Raw genomic sequence first — 22,410 nt, 5'->3', positions numbered from 1 at the left:
AATCCAAGCAGTCTTGTGGATTTCTCAGGAGGATCTAACTGTCAGTGGACCTAGAGTGACCCAAGGGCAAATTGAGAGCTGTAGTAGGAGAAGAGATACTCCTGGGTTACAGCAGTGGGGAGCCAAAGAGGGACGTGATGCTGCTAATGTGCAGTGGATAATATTCATGACTCTCTTGTGCCAGTGCCTTCCAGCGTGACTTCAAAGGATGAAGAACAAATGCACACTCAATGGAAACAGAAAGTTCACATAAAGAGACATAAAGAGTCAGAGACAGCAGACCTCCAAAAGGAAATAAGATTTTGCTTTTTAACCATGTGTTGCTTAGGGTGCAGCATACTCTTATGCAGCTCAGAGAGCTGGGAAGAAAGATGTTTGAAGGTTTGATTTCAAAGAACTGTCCAAAACCTGTCCATTCACTTTTCACTCTCACACATACAAAAATGGGGCAACAAGCACCTAAAGGACCTCTCCCAACAAGAACACATATTTCCATTTGAGTACTTCGGTAAGTCAGAAGTGGGGCAAGAGGGAATTTCCCCAGAACTGCGAGGAAGGCTGGCTTGGAGATGTGTCCAATGGCTTACATTTCTCCTTACCACTAACTGGTGCTGCGATGCCAGGCAGTAACCAATCCGTGACAGCGACTAATCCAGCAGGCACTTTGGAAATGAGTACATAGCTGTTTGAAGTCTAAACTATATTGAGTTACAATTTAATTGGTCCATAATCATAAACACTTGCCAGTTGCACTATTTGTGTTTCAATCCTGATCTAAGCAGCAGTCTCCCTACTGGAAAGTGAGGAAAAATTATGGGAAAATATGAGCAGAGCTTGCCCAACTTTTCCATAGATGTTTCCGTAGATGCTTCAGACACCAGCCCTTCTCAGTACACATAGAAGCCCTTCCAGAAGACTGTTCAGATCTCTGACCTCTCCTCTTCCTGGGAGGACTTTTTGTCTCCTTTGCCTTAAAAGCAGGTCAGGTCTCATCTGCACGTCTTCCAGATAGGAAGGACCTTCTCTATCCCACAAATGTAGGTGGAACATCCTCCCTTCCCAAAGAGCTATCTGGGATCTGATCCTGCCCTTCACACAGTCCCACCCAGTCTCCTTCATGACATGATCCTTTAGCCTTCCGGTGCTATCCCCATGTCCACTGCCAAAGTGGACCAGCCCCAGGCACTTAAACTGTACATAGAACTTTTCCCACCACTGGAGCAGAGGTGATTTTCTGCTGATTTCCTATTCAGCATGGCAGGCAAGCCAGAGGCAGGCTCCGAAAAGCCTATGAAAGGCAACTGAATGAATATACTGTTCCCTCCAACTGTGACTCCATCATTTCCTCTCATTACTCTAATAGAAACAAATCTTTCTCATCTCAGCCCTATTACCCCACACAAAGGAAAATGGTATGTAATCCTGTTAAAGCTGGGCTGCTGCTGGACACATTTTAAGGTCATTGTTCTGGGATGCCAGTCTCCTCTGTGTGAGACTGGGAGAAGTGGGAAATGCAATTACTAGGCTATTCAAATCCCTCGAATGAAACCCTGCCGTTAACAGGCAGAAGCCAGCAAGAAAAAAAAAAAAAAAGAGCAGTTGCTTTATGAAATTATAGGGTTTGGCTAAAACCAGAGTCTAATCAGCACCTCCGTGAAGAAGCAGGGTTAGCTCCTACTGCCATCCATGGAGTCTCCTCATTCCCCTCAACCCGGTCTTTGGCACCCCCAGTGGAAGCCTGACCTGCAGGATGGGTTATGGCATGAAGCCAGTGGTGCGCAGATCCAGTGGAGACAATGGTGGTCCATGTCCAGAATTTACACCGTACTTTGAAATGGGGAAGCCCTGAGTTCAGCAACAGGAATCTGTCTGCTGCTGCCATCGCCTCATACTGTACTTTGGCTCTGAGCTTCTTGGGGGCAGATTCTGGGATCAAATCTGCCTCCTAATACTCATGGCCTCAGCACCAGTCTCGTTGATTGCTGGTGCGACCCAGCTAAGCAACCAGGTGGGAAATTTGCATTGCTGAATTCATGGAGCTGTAACCCCCGCCCAGGGAATTCACATGCTGGAGGAAAGGATGATAGCACCGCTTGTGGCAGTCCTCGAAGCAAAGCAGAACGATGAGTGGGAATAATTGCAACCGCCTCATCGAGTTGTCTTCTATTGAATGGTTAGACACTAGGCATGTTCCTAATCATCCCCACCCAGGTGAAGCTAACGCATCTTGAGCTGGACAGGTAGCAAAGAAAGAGTCAGAAATCTTGCAGGACAAACATTAGCAAAGACCACACAAAACAACAATGACCATCACAAACCACAAGCAGAGACAAACTTTTGTCCCAGAGTGTTCCTGACTGCCAACCTTCTACTGTTGTGCCCTGTTTCCTTCTTCCGCCCCATGCTTGAGCTGCATGGCTATTGTTGCTGGTCTCTGCTGCAGTCAGGCAGTCACTCTTCTTAGTGCATTGATGTCCCTCTTTACCTTCACCTTCCCTGCTGTATTGCCCTCCTGCTGCCCATGTTCTCTCAGTCTCCTAAAGGATTTCTGTCCCACAAGGTAAGGCTGAAAGCAGGACCACTCTTGCAGGTCCCAGGAGGAAGTGATGTGGGCTGAGCTAAGGCTCCTGGTAGAGGAGGAGAAAGCAGCCGATCACCACTGGAGTCTCCAAGTCCCTTGAAGAAATGAGAGTCACTTCCCTGTTTATGCTCTTTATTAGTCCCTATTCTCTTTAATCGGCTTAGACTGATGAGCCGAGGCAGCGGTAGGGATCAGCTGGGCTGTTTAATTAAAGGATTGCAGCTCAGCCTTGCAGTTTGGGGGTTTGTGTAAATGAGCTGCAAGTACATTATTTAATCTGCTGTGCAGAGACGAGTTGGGGCATTAATGAAGCAAACTCTAATTAAAACTAGACGGCTGATGGTTATTAGTGGCATCAGTTCTGACAGGATTTATCTCATTTAGAGAAATGCCTGATCATGGAGAGGGAAAAGAAAGAATAGACCTGAGCTGGTTTATCACATTTCACCACAGCACCGCTTGTGACTGGCTGTCCATTCAGTGGGGCTCAGGAGAGCTGCACAGGGAGCCTCTGTGTCCCAGGCTCTCACATCAGGAGTCCTGACGAGCTTATTTAGAGATATGCCTGGCTCACCCAGGAACTGATTGCCTATTCAGGTTGTCTGACCCACATATTTCAGTCTTGATTGACTTTTGTTCTGCCTTGGTTCAATGGGAAGCCTGTATGATTTGAGCAGGGTGACAGGCTCTGTAAATGATCTGATGAACCTCTCCCAGCAGCGTACTGAGTCATTCCAGAGCAGCACAGCTATCAGCGATGGACATCAGCTCCATGGTGACCCTGTGTTTTTCCTTCTCTGCCATTTTTTTGCCCTCCTCACTGTATTGTATATGTAACTTCAGATATGAAGGAAGCCCATGGCTGACTGCAGGACCTGGTAGAAGCTAGGAGGTATTTTCTGACCAGCATAAAGCTGATCGGTGAGTTCAATAGTCTTGCATGTGCTCTGTCTTTCTTCTGGCACACTGTGGGAAGTACGGATGTTCTTCTCACCTGAGACAGTCACATAGAGAGATCGCATATAAAAGCTTCTCCGTTTCAAAAACCGAAAATTCTGTATGCCTGTTTCTCACCTTTGAATAACCAAGGTGGCTTCAGCGATCTGTGTCCACATAGAATATTGTGTCACACACGGACAGATTCAGGACTGCTATTGGGGTCTGGGTGCATTAGAAAAGGCGAGGACAAGAGAAAGCCTTGGGAAAAAAGTAAGGAAAGTCGGAGGCCTGCAGAATGGGACAAACTACAAAAGGCATGAAATGGACAGGCATCAGTATGAGAAACCCCTTAACTGGAAGCTCAGATGCAACATGTTGTAGGGGTCATTGTCATTCATCCCAACTTCTGACTTTCCTAGTTCAGACTCATCTTTGGATGCAACTTGCCAAAGTTGTTAAATTACTGCAACAAATGATTGCTTCCTCTTCAATTTACCTGCCAAACCCCAGGTGAGAAATCTAGTGTGGCACCCAGCACAAGGAGGGCAGGCAAACTCAGGCTCAAGGGATGGGTAGAACCTTTGGGAGTCACTGAGACAAAAGGAAGGCCTGACAAAAAGCATAACAATGACCCTAGAGCTTAAGACACTGTAGAAATGACAGCTTTATAGGACAAGAAAATGCTAGAAACTAAGGGAACTGATCAGAAATAAGATGAAGGCTGGGAAAAGAATGGGGCAGGATTAAGGATTAGGGTATGAAAATAGAACACTACAACAAAACTGAGCCTCAGTTCAGACAAAATAGAGCACATAACCAAAACTCTCTCCAGAAATGCAAGTGAGAGGTGGCTGTCCCTGCCACAGAAATCTCTGCTGTCTCCTCTTCCTTGCTAGCATCTCCCCATCTGCCATGGAGGTCCAGCTGTAGATGTCCCACGGGGCTGTCAAATTAATTTTACCAAAGCTTGAAAGCTTTCAGCACAAACATCATGGGGGTTAACCCCTCTATCTTCATACATGGATGGGCAAGAGAGGTCCTGCTTCTTTACCCTGTCTCCAAGTGTGGCTGAACCCTACTTTTGAACACACACACATTCACCCCTGTTCTCTTCATAGTTGTCCAGTACCCACACGTTTCCTTGGAAGGAAATCAGAAACCACTGTCTGCTCCAGTGAGCAGAACAAACAAGAGAACCATCACTTAAAAATGCTGTAGCCTCACTACTGCAATTCAGCTGCCCAATTCTGTCCAGAGCTCTCCCTAGTAACTCAGGATTCTTACAGAGATGCCGAAGGTCAGATGTAAAAGTCTAGCAGTAAGAATCTAGCAGTGTGATGAGGTAAATGTTTGAAGAGAAACCTGTTTGCTGTTGATAGAATGGTGATGAGGCCTGAGAAAAAGGAATAGGCCTGTGAGATGGAGGTGCAAGGAGTTGTGAGAGGAGAAGGAGATGGCAAGAAAAGAGGGACAAGGCAGAGCATGGAAGCTATATGCAGCATGTGCACCTCAAGTATTTTTTAAGCTTCTTGAACTCCTTGGTCTTGGCAGTGATGTCATTCACTGATGAGGGACAGCTATGACAATTGCTGGTGTACCCACATCTGGCTGCACTGGATAAAATCTGGAATAGTTATTAGTACCTGTCTATAACTGCCTTTCACGGGCAAGCTCAGACCATTTCCACACATGTAAAACCGTGCCCCCCACCATCTCTCAGGGTGTGAGACAGAACCCTGAGTTTCTTTGGTGACTTTTGCTGTAGCTTAAAGGTTATGGATTATACTGGTGTGTGTCCAGGCACCTTATAATGTGGGATAACTAATCTGAAGCAGAAGACTGAAGCATGTGTGTGTCAGTGTCAAAGTAATGCAGAAGGATAAGAAAAGGTACAAGCAAGAATGTGAGTTGATGGAAGCAGATGTTTGAAGAGAGGCTGAAAGTATGATTTTGGAGGTGCATGGGTGTGGGTGAGTGGAGTCCAGAGGAGGTTTGTGGGCAATTACACGATGGTATGAACAGTGATCTCTAGGAGAGAAAAGAGAGGTACAGCAGTGCTGGGGACATGGGACATAAGGGAGGGCGGAGGAGATGGGTGTGTAAAATATGTGAGTTTTGTCTGGGATAGGAAGATTACTGATGGATGATAAGGAAGTAGGGGATGGAAAAGAAAAGTTCTTGCTGTCAGCTATTTCCCACCTTGGTGAAGAGTCCAGAGATGAAGGCTTCTGCTCTGCATCAGCTGCTGGGCAACAGAACTGGTGTAAAACGGTTTCATTCCTGTAAGAAAAAACAAACCATAGCAGGTCAGTGTTCAGCTCACTCAGCAGAAAACTCAAGGGGGAATGCCTTTCCCAGGGCTGTTCCAAGGGGACAGTGACTCCCAGTGATGCTGAAAGAGAAATCTGATTATGACATGAATGATTTGCACTCCGAGGTGGTGGAGAGCAAAAGAGAAGAGGGCTGACAATTCTATTCCCTTACCTTACCTGTCCTGCTGCTGCTGTTAAGCTGTAGAGAAAAGGGCAAAAGCACCCAAATAAAAAGTTTTCCTTCTATCAGTATCTGTCTCATGATCCCATACATCCTATGACAAACAGTTTTGCCTATCTCTAACTTTTATTTCTTTTGGGACAGAAACATCTCCTAATATGTGTTTCCTTAGATATGTCTCCTATACATTGTAACACAAATAAGTTGCTTTTTTTGTTGACAGTGGCTAGATTAACTCTGCAGACATTTCTCCTGAAACCTCTCTAGAGCAAAGAAATGGTCTCAGCACGTCAGCACTGGGCATTACCAGAAACAGCAGCAGAAAACTGACAGGACAAGCACAAGTAGGGGGACTGAGATCATGACTTCCATGAGAGGAAGACATCACAGCATAGAAAAGCAAAACCATAAGAAGTAACAAACCTGAGCAAAACAGAAAAAACAAAAGGCTAAAAATGGGTTTATCACTTAAGAAGGCCAGAAGAATTAATCCAAAGGAAGAAATCCTAAACCAAACTTCCAAAACTGCTCACTGATATTGAATGACTTGTTCTTGAGTTCCTTGCTTGGAAACATGTGTAAGGAGCCTGGTTTTCAGGCGTGTTGCACACTTATCACAGTATTGGAACCCAGGAAGAGCTGCTCAGCACCTCTGAAAATGAGATTCTTTTAAGATACCACGAGGGAGGCCCTTGAGGTGTCATAGGCAGCACAAATCAACAGCCAAGTTTGAACACACTGACTTTCATCCATGAAAAGAAGTCACTAAAAAGAGACAACAGTGTCAAAAGGGGAAAGTACTGGGGGAACGGAAAAGAAAACAAAAAGAGAAGAAAAGCAGAGGAAATAGAGCAGGCTGAATCCTCAGATGCCATAAGAACACTCTGTCTCCAAGTCAGTGGAAGAGCACTTAGACCTCTGTTCTTAGTGCTACTGCAGAGACCCAGGGCTCAAATGGGGTCACCTCCTGCTAAAAATATTTTTGCAGCTTCACCAAGACATAAGCAGTAAAGCTAATTCTTCTGGCTTGTCATGGAGTCTCAGATTCTTCCAAAGGCCCTACCATACTTTCTGTCACTCTGAAATGTGAAGCTTATCATCTTTGTCCTTCTCAATATCTGACAGACATAGCCACAAAGATACCTAAATTACAGGCAATGATGATACTGTTCCCAGCCACCTCCTTCTGGCCTCCCAGCTAGCTTAATATAACAAATTGCTTAGTTCTTCCACTTCCTTGGCTTCCAATGCATTCACAGAAGGAATATTTCCTTAGAAACAACAGGACTGGCAGGAGCAACACAGCGGGGGGAAGAAAAAAGCATTATCTTTACTTCACTAACCTCTGCCTGTGCCCTTGGTCCCTGCCTGTGACATGCAACCTGCTGGAAAAGAGAGGACATTTTTGCATGATAAATCAAATTCACCTTCTAGTCTTCCATTTCTATAACTACCCAGCTCACTTCTCTTCTACCAGCCTGCTTATTGTTGGTTCTCATGTTATTTCTAATTTAAACTTCTCAGGTGGCAAGTATCTATCTGACTGGTGTGCCCATAAATTACTTGTGTTGCCTTTTTACTGAAGCAAGTGGTGGGATCACATTTGAGTCTATGTTCAAGCAGGCTCACACAAATACTTCAGCTCCTACATCTTGGCACTCTCCTTCCAGCTTGAATCCATCATGAATTTTCTGATAAAATTTTGGTTTTGCAAAAAACCCACTGATCCATCAAATTTGAACTACCTGGTGAAAACTTCTTAGGTTTGATGAAGATTCTTCACATTACAGGGCTTTACCTGGACTGCCTGGCAGGCTGCTGGAGGGCCATGCTCCATACCTCACATCTCTAGTGCAGCTGTGCCATACAAGTAGCCTCTTGGAAGGAGGCCATTAGGTTTTCCACCCAGCTCTTTGTTCTTCCCAACTTCCAAAGCAGCAATGCTGGGAGCTGGCTAGCCCAAGAGGTGTGGAGCACCTGTGTCAAGGCAGTCAGCTCTGCAGAGCAGCCCTGGAATCACAAACATCATCAGCTGCAGTATGGAAATACACACGGCTCTCAGCTGACTCAGCAACAGCTGGCATTCATTCTGAGGAGCATGCCTGGATTCAGAAGTATTATCTATTGGCATTTCCTATGAATTTCATCACTACAGGAACCACTGGGAAAAAAGGGCCTAGTTCAAAATAAAAGTAACAACATACTTTTAAATCATAGAATCATTTAGGTTGGAAAAGGCCCTTAAGAACATCGAGTCCAACCATTAACCTAGCACTGCGAAGTCCACCACTAAGCCATGTCCCTAAGCACCACATCTACACATCTTTTAAATACCTCCAGGGATGGTGACTCAACCACTTCCCTGGGCAGCCTGTTCCAGTGCTTCACAACCCTTTTAGTGAAGAAATTTTTCATAATATCCAATGTAAACCTTCCCTGGCGAACTTGGGGCCATTTCCTCTTGTCTTATCACTTGGTTTTTTGGGAAAACAGACCAACACACACCTTGCTAGAACATCCTTTCAGGAGGTTGTAGGGAGTGATATGGTCTCCCCTTAGCCTCCTTTTCTCCAGGCTAACCAACCCCAGTTCTCTCAGCCTCATAAGATTTGTTCTCTAGACCCTTCACCTGCTTCCAAATGGAATCTTCCAAAAAATAGACACCCCGAATTTCAGCCATTTCTCATCTCAGCACTTCTCTAAATGAACTACACTGCTTTCTGCTTTTATTGGAACAGCAGATGCACCATTCCAATTCCTAATTACCCATGAAGAAAGCAAACAACAGGGAGGGAAAACACAGGGAAAAAGAGGAAGGAACAAGGACAGAAAAAACCTGAGAAATACAAGCCTGTATATAGAGAATGCCTCACTAGTTAATTATCACAATAGACACACAGAGAAAAGTAAAGGGGAAGCATGGAAAGGAAGAGTGGTGTGAAGTTACAGGACTTTAGGCTTAGTCTCCTGTGGGCGTTTTAAGAAAAAACATCTCACAGATACTCTTCAGAGAATCAGTATGCTCTGAGCACTGCAGCTGCACAGCCAGCTGTTGACTCTGGTTTTCATGATTTCTCATGGGCGTTTAACACTAAACCTGCATATTTTCTGCCCAAGCCAGAATCCTCTTGAACCTCTGAGATCCCAAGATCTCTGGAGTCGTTGTGCACCTTACATACCACTACCAGATGCTGATCATGCCCACAGGCAGAAATTGCCTCCAGGACATTTGGGATCCTTGAGTCCCCCTCTGGGGGCCATGACTCCCATGGAGAAGCCACCATGGTAGTGAGAAGCAGCCACTGCCTCGTGGAGGTAAATATATGAGGTGTAAAGTGTATTCCAAGATATTGCTGAAAGCTCTTCCCCTGACTGCGGGCAGGGAAGGACATCTTATTACTCCTATTAAATCAGAGTTCCCCAGAGCCCAAAAGCAGTTGGAGCTCTGGGTCTATTTGCATCGTTCTTTTACAGCTTGCTTCTCCTTCTGTGCTACTCAGGCATACACCAAAGGGACTGGGTTCCACCATGGAGACTATCCTTTTTCCTCTTTCTTCCCATCTCTTGATCCTGCATATATCTGATATTTTGCAAATCCATGCCCTCACCTTTGCAGCATAGCATGCATAGCCCAGATAGGAGCTGGGAGAGGGTCACCTTGCTTTGAAAGAAGCGGACCTCTTTGCACCCTGAAGAGGCTGTATTAATTGCTACTTGGACACAGCAGCTCTCATCTGGGTGCAAAAGGCAAGTGGCCTAGGGCCTTACTATCACTTCTAAGCCTAAAGTAAGTGCTCTAGGAAAGAAGCTGTCTTCTTAACTCTGTGAAGTCTTCAGATAAGATGTTATTTTGGTTGCTGTGATTCAAGAAGGCCTGGCAGGGTTGTAATGGCTGGTGGCTACCTGGATTTCATTACCCTGTGGCGTTGTCAACCGTCATAGCTTTAAAGTGCATTCTGAAATATTTAGTATCTGTCTGAACTCAGTGTAAGTCTTTTGACGGTGCTTTTTTTCTCCTTTCCGTGCTTTATTTTAGTTTTGTTTTTAAACAAATCTTACTCCATAAGTCAGAAAGGCTACACAAAACTTGAATGTGCAGCCTCTGAGGAGTTAAACACCAAGAAGCATAAGGTTTGTTTTACCTCTGAAAAACAGGGAGGAAGGCAACGTGGCTTCAATCCAGTGACAGTTGGCTCAGATTCATTACTTTGGGGTCAGCTGATCTGTAATATTTTTCTTTTTAAATACTTCAGGTAGGTGGCATTGGTCTACCAATTCAAAGGGTAGGTCCAGGGCCTGCTTTTTTGCCTTTCTGTCTCTTCTTCTATGTCCTCCACCTTGCCTTCCTCAGACCTGCAAACCATTGCAGAGACTGCAGCTAGACAAATGCTCTTGTGAGCAGATCAGGCAGGTGATTGTGAAGAGAGATGATTTCTCCTGTCTGTCAGGATACCATTGAACTGTTCTGTTTTCAATTTATTGCTTTAGAAACAAATTATTATCTCTTGGGCTGCACCCTGATGAAAGCTTGGAAGTGAAAAGCCAGAAAGAAAAGGTGTTCTGCAGGAGTGAAGAGTAGTTGGGTAGTACAAAAGAGGAAGAGGCTAACAGGGAGGGCAAGGCATGCTGAAGTGTCTGTTGAGATAAATGTGGCCTGCAGTATGTGAGTTTTGTGTGGAGAAGCAGCAGAGCACAAGGGTAAGCACAGAGGCAAAAGGAGGTCTGGGAACAGCCTGAGCCTGTCAGTGCCTAGCTCCATCTAGCTGGGACACATGCTCCGGAGGCAAGGATTTGACAGACCAGACCTATCTTAAATGCAGAGAAAGCTGTGCCTGGCCCAGTAGTAACCCATGCCATCAACTGAAACATTAGCCCCCTCTCCTCTGAGAGACGACAACTGACTGGATTTTACTCAGTTGTCTTTAACATTGCTCCTGACAAGAGGTATCCTCCAGCCAGCTGCCTGCAGCCTCAGTGGGGATATCTGTGAATGAACTGTCCAGCCACAGCACTTTCCGCTCTGTGATGAACTTTAGAGAGGCCTGTGCCAAACCTCCTGGCTAGCACAAGCTGTCTTGTCAGCTCAGGAGTTAGGTTTACTTTTACGGCTTCTTAGAAAGTTGGACTGTGCTGCAGATGGCCCCCCTGACTCATGCTGCCTTGGTCTTTACAGCTCTGGATCCCAAAGAGCCAAGCCTCTTTTCTCTTAAAAACTAGTATTGTAGAGGGTACAAGAGATGAGTTCCAAAGATTTAAAGTCTCTGTAGTTACCTAGACTGCTCATCACAGGGCCAAAGGAGTGAAAACTTTCCTAAAATTGCCTTAATGCTGTATCTTCTCTTCAGACAAGTGCTTAGTTTAGCACTAATGATAGCTGTCCTGAAACAGATATGCCTGTCTGCTGAGCTGTATTACAGTAAACAAGTCTAATGCCTTTTTCTTCTTCTCCTGTCCCCTGTAAAAGCAAACTCCCAACCCAGACAGCATATGGAAAACAGTGGTTCTCCCTCCTCTCCAGCAGTCAGCTTTAATTAAACAAATATCCAATGTGGCCCGTTCCCATACATAAAGAGTAGCTCTGTGTTTTTCTGCATGAATTATTTTAGACTACAAGAAACGCCAAAACTAGAAAGAATGAAAATTGGTCTCACCATGAGTACACAGAGCATGCTTCTCTCTAACATGCTGCATCACCCCTGCTGCCCTGGTCAGTAATGCAGGATAGCTGGCGTGGCCCCTACTGCAACAACAATTAAGATCACTGCGTTGTCCAACTGCCAGTACTTGCTTAACCTCTGTAGCTTCGTGCTTGGGCCCTATTGACCTGCATGTTCAGTAGCCTTGCCCTTGGCCCAAGCGTGCATCAGTTCTTAGAAATCTGACGATGCTGAAAGGCAAATGGTGATCCCTCAAGCAATGTTCTGTCAGTAAATTACTAGTCCAACTCACGTAGCCTTTCTGGTTTCTCTTTTTGAAGAGAAAAATCCTTTTGAAGAAATTCTAGAGGCTTTGACTGACCAAAAGTCATTGTTTGTGCTGAATATCTCAGCTTTCCTGGAATCTTTTGTTACTTGTCTTTATCTTGCATTTTTTTCAGACAGCTGCCAAGAGAACAGATTGAGTCACAGAAAATCATGGCCTAGAAGGGGAAGATTAAAGGCAGAAAGAGTCAAAGGAGAAGTGAATTCATCTCAGATGAAGTTTTACTGGCTATTATCTTTCCTAAGATGAGGCCTGGAGAACCACAAACAGGAACTATTTAGCAATTCTAAGTTTATGAAAGGCCAGCTGCAGAGTCTTCTGACTCCTCCAAAGTGTATAGCTCAATGCTGCCTCTGCCTACCAATGGAGCTGTGACACAACCTAGCTAAGGTTAGCTGCAGACCTTAGTCCTTCTATCATCTCCTTCCTATGCTAGATCTACTTCTGACTCCTGTCAACCTCGAATTGAAAGCTGAAGTGAAATCTGAAAAAGGCAATGTTTCCAAAAGAGTACCTTCTAGCAGCTAGCTGTTTCTCCCCTGGTTCTTCACTCTTCACTTCAAAATACCCTCACTAAAACTTTCTAGCTGTCTTAATTACTCATCTTGATTGTAGGTCATTACACTGGTGTTTTGGAAGGAGGGGAGTATGGGAAGAGTTTTATATTGCAGGGAAACCATGTAAGATTAAAACTAAATTCAATGTAATTTCTGGAATTTAAGTTCTGTAACTCCTTGTAAGTCTGGTGGCCTCCTCATTGATAGGCGATATGGTTGATGGCAAGAATTTGACAAGGTTCAGAGAGGAACAGGACATTTAAAACACTGCCCTATGAGAATACTTAATGCAGAACCTTCCAAAGCCAGTGTATAGGACTCAAACTTCTCAGCATTAGAAGGTGGCTTTTATGGGTGTCCCATGGCTATCTACTGTGACTCTTCTTGCTCTTCCCTTTTGAACATTTGGTGTTGGTTACCTCTGAAAAACAGCTACACAAACCAGATTAACAAATCTGACTGAGAAATCCTGTGTTAAAGGGCAAGGGGCTTAGTAGCCAAGATACTGAAGTGTAGGAGTGCAACAGGGCTGAAACTGTAATTTTATTTTACATTCCCAGTAACCACAACAATCCCAACCTGAGGGTCCCCATGATGCATCTTAGGAATTGGCTGATTTGGTAATCTTCTCTAAACTGTCAAAGACTCCTGTAGTCAAAGAATGTCACAGTATTAATCTCCAAAGAGGAGAATGAGACTGAAGCACTCTGGAGTAAGATTTGCATGGTAGATTTTTGAGGATGAAACTACAACAAATGAAGCAGGGGGAAGAATTGAGCAAAAGATGGCAGGAAGATGATTTTGAATTTGTGTCTGTTGACCCAGCAAGCTCTTACTGACACCTTAGGCTACTTTGGTTTTATTTCCCCCTTTCTAACTTTTTAGCATCTGCCTCTTCCTATAAGCCACTTCACACCTGTTGGTTTTATGGCTATAGATTTACTTTGCTCTCCAAGTCATCATTGCCTTGACTCCCTCATCAGAAACATCCTCTCAAGTGGCAGTAGCCATCCTTAGTCCTTTAGCTATCTGGAACGTCACTGACGTATTTGTAAAGGGCTTGCATGTGCCACTATAGTCTGTGCAGAAACACTTTATATTTCTTCCACATGCTTGTCATTGACTTTCTGGTCTGTTGCCTACAGGGGCAGATGTTCATAATGCATCTATGTGTAGAGTGCCAGTTACATCATCCAGATTTTCTTAACTTATTTCAGACAAGGGACTGTCTAGCTCTGCCTGTAACCCTTCACAGGCTTAGATATCTAATTAGTTGTATGAAAACAATGAAGATGTGCCTAGAAGATGTCTAGATGCCAGCGTGTAACTACTGCCTACAAATACAATTTGCTGAAGAAACCCCCTGGCAGCGTCAGCATGATGGATGAATGTATAACATACACATGTATGCCCATAGCTCTTCTTTCAGTCCATTTGAGTGCCTATTATGCCACAGCTCTTTCTTTAGCATTCTCAGTTCTTCCTTCTTCCCTCCTCTGCCCCCCAAAGTCAAGCTGGGAGGGGTGAGGAGGGGAGAACTTAACCAGGACCATTATTCCCTCTGCTTGCCTGTCAAAAATGAAAACTCAATTTGGCCTGCCTTGAACACCTCATGAGTGTTGGAGAGAGTATCTTCTTCCATGATGTTTCTCTAGACATGTGATGATAAAAAAAGAATGGAGCTCATCCTCTAAAACCTACTTAGTACCTGCTTAATCATCATATTGTTTCTTGATACAAACGCATTTTAAGTCATACATCCTTTGTATAGTATTATTATACATTTGGGGTTTTAGTGCTAGGGGATGGGATAAAGACAGGTCTCCCTGGCAGAATATTTCCAGTTTCTTGCCAGAATATGTTGATTTTAGAGACCCTATAAAATATCTCACAACAAATTCACCTCAGTAGTACAAAATACCATATGCATACACTACTGTTTGGAAAGTGAAAATTCAATGTGACATGCTGACGCAAGTGTGTGTCTTGGAGCTATTGTGGGTTCTTCAGAACAGCACAGCTTGGAAGGATAAGCACAAGGCACTGTGCTGGGGAAATGGAATTTCCTGTGTTGGAGGAAAAAGATCTGAGCCAATGCTGCTGTGATCTGATCTTTTTTTGGTTGACTAGTTGGGTGACTATAACAGATATGTCAAATATGCCATTCATTTATCACCATCTGCTTGTAGGGATGGAGATATTAACGCCATACCTTCCTGCACAGTTGGTTTCTCAGCTTACTTTAGTCCATATATGTGGCAGGCATTTCTCCTATACACCCTCATTTTTACCTTGAAGAAATGTCTGAGAAAAGTGTGGGCATGACTGGCAGATGACTGCCTGGAATTCACAAAGAATTTGGAGTGGTTTGCACCAACTTCAGTGCAAAGAACATAACAGGTGGACAAATGTGTGTGGATGTGTACTAAAGAGGGTCTGAGTATGAAGGCAAGTATGAGGCTGGCATTCATGGGCTTACAGTCAGTCAGCAATGTGTCTGGGAGAGGGTGAAAATGATCTGTGGCCTCTTGTGTTCTGGCTCAGTGGGGTCTGCTCCTCTGCCATAGACCTAGACACTCTTTTCTCCTGTTGGTGACAGGCTACTTGACAGAAATTTCCTTACCCAAGCATCTAGGCTCCAGATATCACTAGCAAAAGTGAGGAAGACTGGAAAGATGTCACCTGTGGATTTACTGCATTTAGTGAAAATAGTTGCTGACAAGTCCATTTTGTTACCCAGAAACAGTTGAAGGAAATCTAATCGATCCGTTAAGCCTACAAGGAGTGGTTGGGCTAACTGCCAGATTTCCCTTGCATGCTAGAAATGGGCAAGAGCAGAAAAAAGGAATGGAACATGCCCCTGGAATCAACTGGAGGGGGAGAGTCCATGCTGGCTTCTGGGTGCAGTCTGCCAGATAATCTCCTTTTGACAGCAAAAGTCTGGGGCCAGCTTCTGGACCCACTTCCAGCATTTCTCATGCTAGAGTGCATTACTTTTTGTGCAGTTTTGTGGCTCTTGGTGCTTCAGCTACAGTGAGGTAAAATAACTGATTTAAGGTGAACTAAGTATGATACAGTCATTCTCAATTATCTGTGAACTAATTCATTATAACCAGAGTCAGCCTAAGTGACAGAAATTATCCAAAGGAGGAAACTTAAGATCAAGTATCTACTGTACAAAGAAAGTCTGATCCTTAAAGCAGTAAACATAATGTATTGCATACACATGCAGTGCCTTAGTAAAGGCAGCAGCTTGAAGAGATTTGGAAATAGTATTCCACTTGGATGGAACAAAACATTCAGATCTGGGACACGTGGATGGCCTAGGAGAAGCTAGCATTGCTGAAAGCTCTCTGTAAAGGGGTACCTGTATCTCTGATGTAACTATGTTGGCATCTCTTATAGAATTACCAGTTGAGGAAATATTTGAGTTTATGGGGGATGCTTCTCATGCTGTCATATTTGCCCAGTGGAAGTGATTCACTCAGAAGCTTCTCTTCTTGCTATTAATTTCTTTCCTAAGGCACAGTAGGAACAGGGATGAGGGAAATGATTGTACTTGCTAAGCAATTCCCAGGAAGAATCTTCCTGGGTGGAAAAGTTTGTCATCAGCAGCTAGAGGGGTTGGGGAGGACTGCCTCTCCTGAAATGTCTTTGAATCACATGTCAATGGGAAGTCCATTCACTCAAACTGTATTTCTCTCTCCCAGAGGTACATCAGCCACATAGAGCATGGCTGTCTCCTAATTGGATTGATCCTTTATAAGCACTAAGAAGAAGGCAAAGTGGCTATGATGGGAGGAAATGCTGTATGTTGGGCTATGCATTAGCCCAAAGTGCACCATTAGTCTTGTTTAGATCCTCTGTCAATGGTGGAAACAGTTGATGACTTATTGTGATAGACAAGTCACAACACCATTTATTCTGACTTGCTAACAGGGTGACTAGTGGTACTCAGGGTAAACAGCTACTGTATAAAAGAGCAATATGATATTCTAAGTGTATGTGCACAGCTAATCACATGGAGGTGATCCTCTAGTGACACATGGAACACTCACTGGGAGTGAGCAGAGGTTTAATAGGTTGTAGCCAAAACTTTATTTCAGATATCACAACTAGAAAGCTGCTATGTAAAACTGAAGTGTGTGAGGGGGACTTCCTGTAAGTTCCTGGAATAATTTCAATTAAATAATTACCATAAACAGAAGTTGTATTAATTAATTTCTTAATTGAAAGACAGTACATTGATACAAAATTACCTTTCAAAAATATGTGACCTTTTCCAGGACAGTATCCCCCACTTCCAACTATCTTCAATATCATCATTTATTATAAAGGTTATATATGTAATGGAATAATTACATGTCTGCAAATGCATGCTGATAGTGACCTTCTGTAGCTTTGAAACATCTTTTCATACCTCCTCTGTTTTGTACGACACAAAGGCCCTTTCTTCTTTGTTCAAATAATAGATTTATAACTACATAAAATGGAAATAGCTGGCAAAAGCTCACTTTTAATTATACTGATAAGCATTCTCCAAATCCCCTCCAGTTCTTCAAATAATAATTATAGTTTGTCAGCCTAATACCAATGAGTACGTGGTCCTCCTAAAGAGATCCAGAGCTAGCACTCTGCCTGAATGCTCTGCCAGCAGAGTAAACACCTTTTTTCTTCTCTCCTATTTTGGGCTAACATGTATGAACATTACCAAAAAGGCTAAGGTTTGTGTAAGTGGAATTAGCAACCCTTTTTGTAATTACTGGGACTATGAGATATAAATGGAATTTAGGTCTCTTCCTGAGTAAGAATAAATTATTTTCAGTTTTTGAACAAGTGTCAGAATTGGACTCAGTAAAAGGAATTTTGTTATGACTGAGTTTTAGATCTGTTTTTAATCAGGCTTAGACTTCTTACTGGCCTTTCACTCATGTGGCTCATGTTTAACCCCTTAATACAGGAAGAAAGTCCTGGAATTTTCGAGAGGCTAAAATCAAACTGTCCCTCAGCACTGGAGAATGATACAAAGCTATATGAAGGAGTGATGTTCAATAATTCAGAATCCCATAAACATGCAAATTAGCTGATACACAGAAATGGCTCACCACTGAGCTCTTCGTGCACCTTAGCAACACTGTCTTCTGTAAACTTACTTGCTCCTGCACGGAAATGCATGCCCACATTTGCTGCTTGTATCACTGCAGTTCTGTGCCCTTGCAGGCAGCTCTATATTCAACACTGGACACCAGAGTAGCATGACAGCAAGCTGCACCAGCTCTTAAAGACAAGCTTAAAAGTTTGTTCCTACCATGTTGGGCTGATGCACTAAATCTAAGTACTGGTTTTATTCTGCATGTTCATCAAAGATTATCAAGATTGTTCTGTGGGGTAAGACCTACTGCCTAGTACTGAGCTGCTGAGACTCTACTGTGTGCTGAGGCTTGACACAAAACAGTATAGCAAGAAGGGTGCAGTTGAATGCAGTGAGTAAAATCATGGCTTGGCTTGGCTTGGCATGGCTTGGCTTGGCTTGGCTTGGCTTGGCTTGGCTTGCAGAAGGCTGCTTCAGGCCCTTGGTTTGGGGTCTTCACTATGGAAACTCAGTTACTGCCAGACCTGCAGGTACCTGGGGCTGTTGTATCAATGACACCTACAGCTGAAAGTGGAGTGGTTTCCTAATTGGGCAAGACAAGGAGAATTACGAATGCAGAACCAGACACAGGCTGCTTGGCGGCATACACAAGACTAAATTTTGCTGTTCTCTGATGCTTCAGAGCTGAGCTTCTGCTGTGGGAAAGGGAAGAACAGAGGAAAAGAGCAGGACCAGTTGGAGACATGACTCTAATGCCTCAGGTGACAGATAGGAGTCATCATTGTTTCAGTGGAAATTCAGTTTCCCCATTTCCCTTCTACACACACCCACATGGTTCCACCAGGGCCTTGACATATGGAAAGTAGGCAGTGTTCAAGGCTGCTTGTGGACACAGCAGCTGGTTGACACCCAGAGCAGCTGAATTTGCATATGTAATTGCTCTGGAAAGAAAGTATCATTTGGCAGTAATGCAAGTGGGGAAAGGATGCAACTTATATGCTCAGCACTTGACCATCACAGATACTTGGGCTTTAGTTAAGAGGAGATTGCAGTTCCTTGAGGTTTCATAAACTCCTAACCTTGCTAAGGTAGCAGAAGAGCAGGTGGAATTAATGAGGTATCCTAAGATTTGGAAAAGCTATGAAAGTTATTCCCTTTCCCCATCTTAACTGTTCAATGATTCCTGGAATTTAAAAGCAGTAGGACATACAATGTACTGCCAAGTCAATTTATCAAGATGATGGCAGTTTAGGTTAGTCTTGGTCCCAGGAGTTGGATTATTTTATGCTCCCTGTCTGGTGTGGCAGCACTGGGAAAAAAATCACCACAAGAATGGAGAAGGCATAATTTCTTAACCTGATGCCTCACATACACTAACTGTTCATCCATGCCCTGTCTCAGAAATGAAGTATGTCAGCTTACAACCATATACCTGGCCAAAACAGCAGAGCTTCAATCCGTGATGACTACAGGAACCTATACAGCCTGCATCTGCAACCAAATATACAGCTCACCTTGAATTAGATCAGCTGCTTATGTCGCTCTATACTACTGGATCTCTCTGTAGTGCCTTATTGCAGCTAGCTTGTGCCTTGTGGGGAGCCTTAACATGCTAAAGAATCTGACTTACAAATCCATTACTCTTCTCTACTTAATAAAGCTTTCAGCTTCTCACAATGTGCTGATGTGCTGGAGTCCTTTGTTTCCTTTACTTGGGAAAAAAAAGGAGGCATGTGAAACATAAACACAAGAGATTTTCCTGTACTACAGGAGCCTGATTTCTACAGAGATATTTCAGGAAAGTTGCAAAAACAATTACTAGAAATCAGATTAAGGACCTGTGGGCCTGATTATGTTTCTGCTCCTGAAACAAGATGGCTGATGCAGACCTGAACCTTGCAGTACGTACAGCTGGGCAATCTCCTCTACCAACTGAGATTTAACGAGTTTGCTTCAGTACCCTGGTGCCAACAGGGCTGTAGCATAAGCTGACACCATGTGGCTCAGCATAAGCTGGCAGTGTTATTTGTGCTTTCACACATCAGCTGTGAAGCTACATCAGTGATGGTTCCAGACCCTAGATGCTGGGATGTGACAATACTTCCCATCTTGGGAAGAGGCGACAGCAGTGGCAGTATCTGCATCTGTGGTTACTTTAGCACTAGGAGCTGTTGAAATCTTGATTTTTGTGATGAACAGATCCCGCCTGGTCTCTAGTTTAGCCTTGGAAGCTGTGTGGTTGGGGAAATTCCACTTTTGGCAGCTGCTGTTCTGCATAAAAAGTGAATTGCATGAAGAGATCCCAGAGATGTAGAAAAGGTATTGGGAAGAGACAATGAGGCCTCTGACAGGAAAAACAACCTAGTTAAAGTAAGATTTTAATCAAACAAGTGTCAAACAGTGAGAAGCACAGACATAAAACTCTGGATAAGAAAGGACAGCCGTCTTCCTATTCTCTAAGCACAGGTATGAATAGGCAAGAGCAATTACCACACTCCTAGGCTAGGAGGATCAGCCTTGCTTGTAGCTGAAACACAGCCCCCTGCATCCAGGGAGTAGCTACACACTATAGTTGGTCTCAGGGCAACTCCAGAGCAAACAGACTGTAACAGAGATTCATTAGTCACTGGGTTTCTTTTATGGCGATGAAGCAGAGCTCACTCAATGTGCCACAGAGACTAAATACCTTCCCTCCTGTGCTAGGTGGGGTACTCTGTCTCCAGGGTCATCTAGTTCTATGCTGTTTACATGCGGCTCTGCTGCTCCACCCCAGTCCTACCTTACAGGGAAATAGGTATCTTCATGCCTTGTGTCTTGGATTCTGGATTGCCAGAGTTCCTGTCTTCCCAGAGCTGCAACTTACTCCTCTAAAGGATTAGCACCTGATTCCCTACACAGTTAGCAGAGACCAGGGTGTTCACACAGCAGAAATACTCTTGAAATTTATGAAGAAGCGGGACTGCTGCCCTAGGGTCCTGCCTGTGTGTCCTTGAGAAAGGCAGAATTTGAGTAGCAGCTGCAGACCACTATTTAGTCTCTACAGGCTGAGGCCTCCACGGTCATTTTGGGCAATAATCTGGGGACCATCTGCAAAGTGAAATTATTGCTAGACGGTCAGGAGTCACCTGATTAAAAAAAAAAAAATTCAAGGTGATTCATGGTGGAGGGCAAGTAATACTGAATAATGTCCATCCTTGCAGCAAACTGACAAAAACACTTAAATGGGGTGAGAAAGGAGCATCCTTTTGATTTTTGAGATAAAAGTTGTTCCACCTTGCTTGCAAAACCAACAAGGAAATAACACTGAGAAGCAAATTTACCTTTTATACACTTGTCTTCTATTCTAACTAGAAAGGCATCTCTTCAGGACTTCCCTTATCTCTGTCTACTCCCTGGTCAGGATTACTTCAATACAATGTCCAAAATCATATCCAGATTAGATGATAATAGTTGTATTGATAGCTCCGTGTGTCTCAACTGACCTCCCCATCAAATCTCCCAGCTCAAGTCTAAACGTAACGTTCATTGCATTTTATTCTCCTTCTCATTGTACCTAACAGTTGCTTCTCAGCTGAATGTTGATTGCTTTCATCACCCCTCTAGTGTTTACTCGAGCCATATAAACTCATACTTCATTTAAGTGTTTGCTTCTCCTTCTGCCCACCATATTTTCAAATTAAGCTCGATGCTAACAGATTAATCTCTCTGGTCGGTGTGGCAGCAGTTATGCCCACAATATGACTGGGATGTGGCTTAACACAGTTGCCTTTACTGGGATCTGAATCACCATAAGCAAGAGATACTTTGGCAAGAGGACAGTAGCAGTGCTCACTACAGATTATGTGGTGGAGTACTTTGGTAAGCAGTTTCTATCAGGCCAAGTTTTGCTTTTGCAAGAAAGGATGCATTATGTGATGTTTACAAAATGACCAAAGAGATGTCATTAAAGGTATTGGTGTGTGTCTGTATGTGGTAGAAAGAAGCACTGTGTTACAGTCCTATGATACAGGCATTTTGTATAAAGTTGAATACCAGAAAAAAGTTTTTTCTTGCAGGTCGGAAGCTTCTCTTCTTTTAATTGTGCTCCTGTGGAATTCCCTCCGCTGTTCCCAGTCTCCCTCCTTTAAGGAAGCATGGCAGAGTGTAGGGGCTGGGGGCAGAAAGTACATAACAAAGAATTAGGTTTGTCTCTTTAAGGAAAGGGCAGATTCTAAAGCCTTTTCTCTTCCCCTTGCAAAATTATCCTCTGGGTAACTGTAGTATCGACACTTTGTGACTCTCTGTCTGTAAAGGCCAATGTCGTACTTGGCTGTGTTTTGTTTATCTGTTTCTGCTTTACTCCATAACTTGAAGCATATCTTCCAAATTCCCAAGCTCAGGGTAATCGATGCCACTGAATCTGAGGGCATTTGCTTGGGTTTTGCACCTTTGTGCAGAACAGTTAAGTTCTTCCACCCAGGCATGTTGAAGACCACCATCTCTTCTTTTCAAAGTAAATTAACAGAATAACTGGAACACATAAGACATTTCAGACACTGTTTCAGTTACTAGGCACTTTAATTCCTGTATCTCTAGGAACAACCACTGCCTTAAGAATTTTGTTCTTGTGTACCACTTATGTCTGCACTATACAGTACTAAGACAGTGAAAATCATATTGCCAGAGTTTTGACCCAGCACAGACAAGGCTCATTGGAAGAGTATGTTGGGATGTTCAAGAAGGACGTTATTTTGGAACCTGCAAGGTCTTCGAGTAGCTATTTGTTT

The 22,410-nt window shown here is 43.7% G+C and overlaps 1 protein-coding gene across 5 annotated transcripts in view; it reads right to left on the bottom strand.

Annotated features, from left to right (window-relative positions):
* Positions 1–22,410, bottom strand: part of IQSEC3 (IQ motif and Sec7 domain ArfGEF 3) — a 106,952-nt gene that overhangs the window by 54,914 nt on the left and 29,628 nt on the right. For all 5 annotated transcript variants that reach the window (XM_037389484.1, XM_037389481.1, XM_037389486.1 and 2 more), the window contains exon 2: positions 5,720–5,800. In XM_037389484.1, the coding sequence (XP_037245381.1) occupies positions 5,720–5,800 (81 nt within the window). The remainder of the gene's footprint in view (positions 1–5,719; positions 5,801–22,410) is intronic.

The sequence above is a fragment of the Falco rusticolus genome, chromosome 5 (genome assembly GCF_015220075.1).
Source record: "Falco rusticolus isolate bFalRus1 chromosome 5, bFalRus1.pri, whole genome shotgun sequence".
Classification (NCBI taxonomy): Eukaryota; Metazoa; Chordata; class Aves; order Falconiformes; family Falconidae; genus Falco; species Falco rusticolus.
This window is presented reverse-complemented; position numbering and strand designations above follow the sequence as displayed.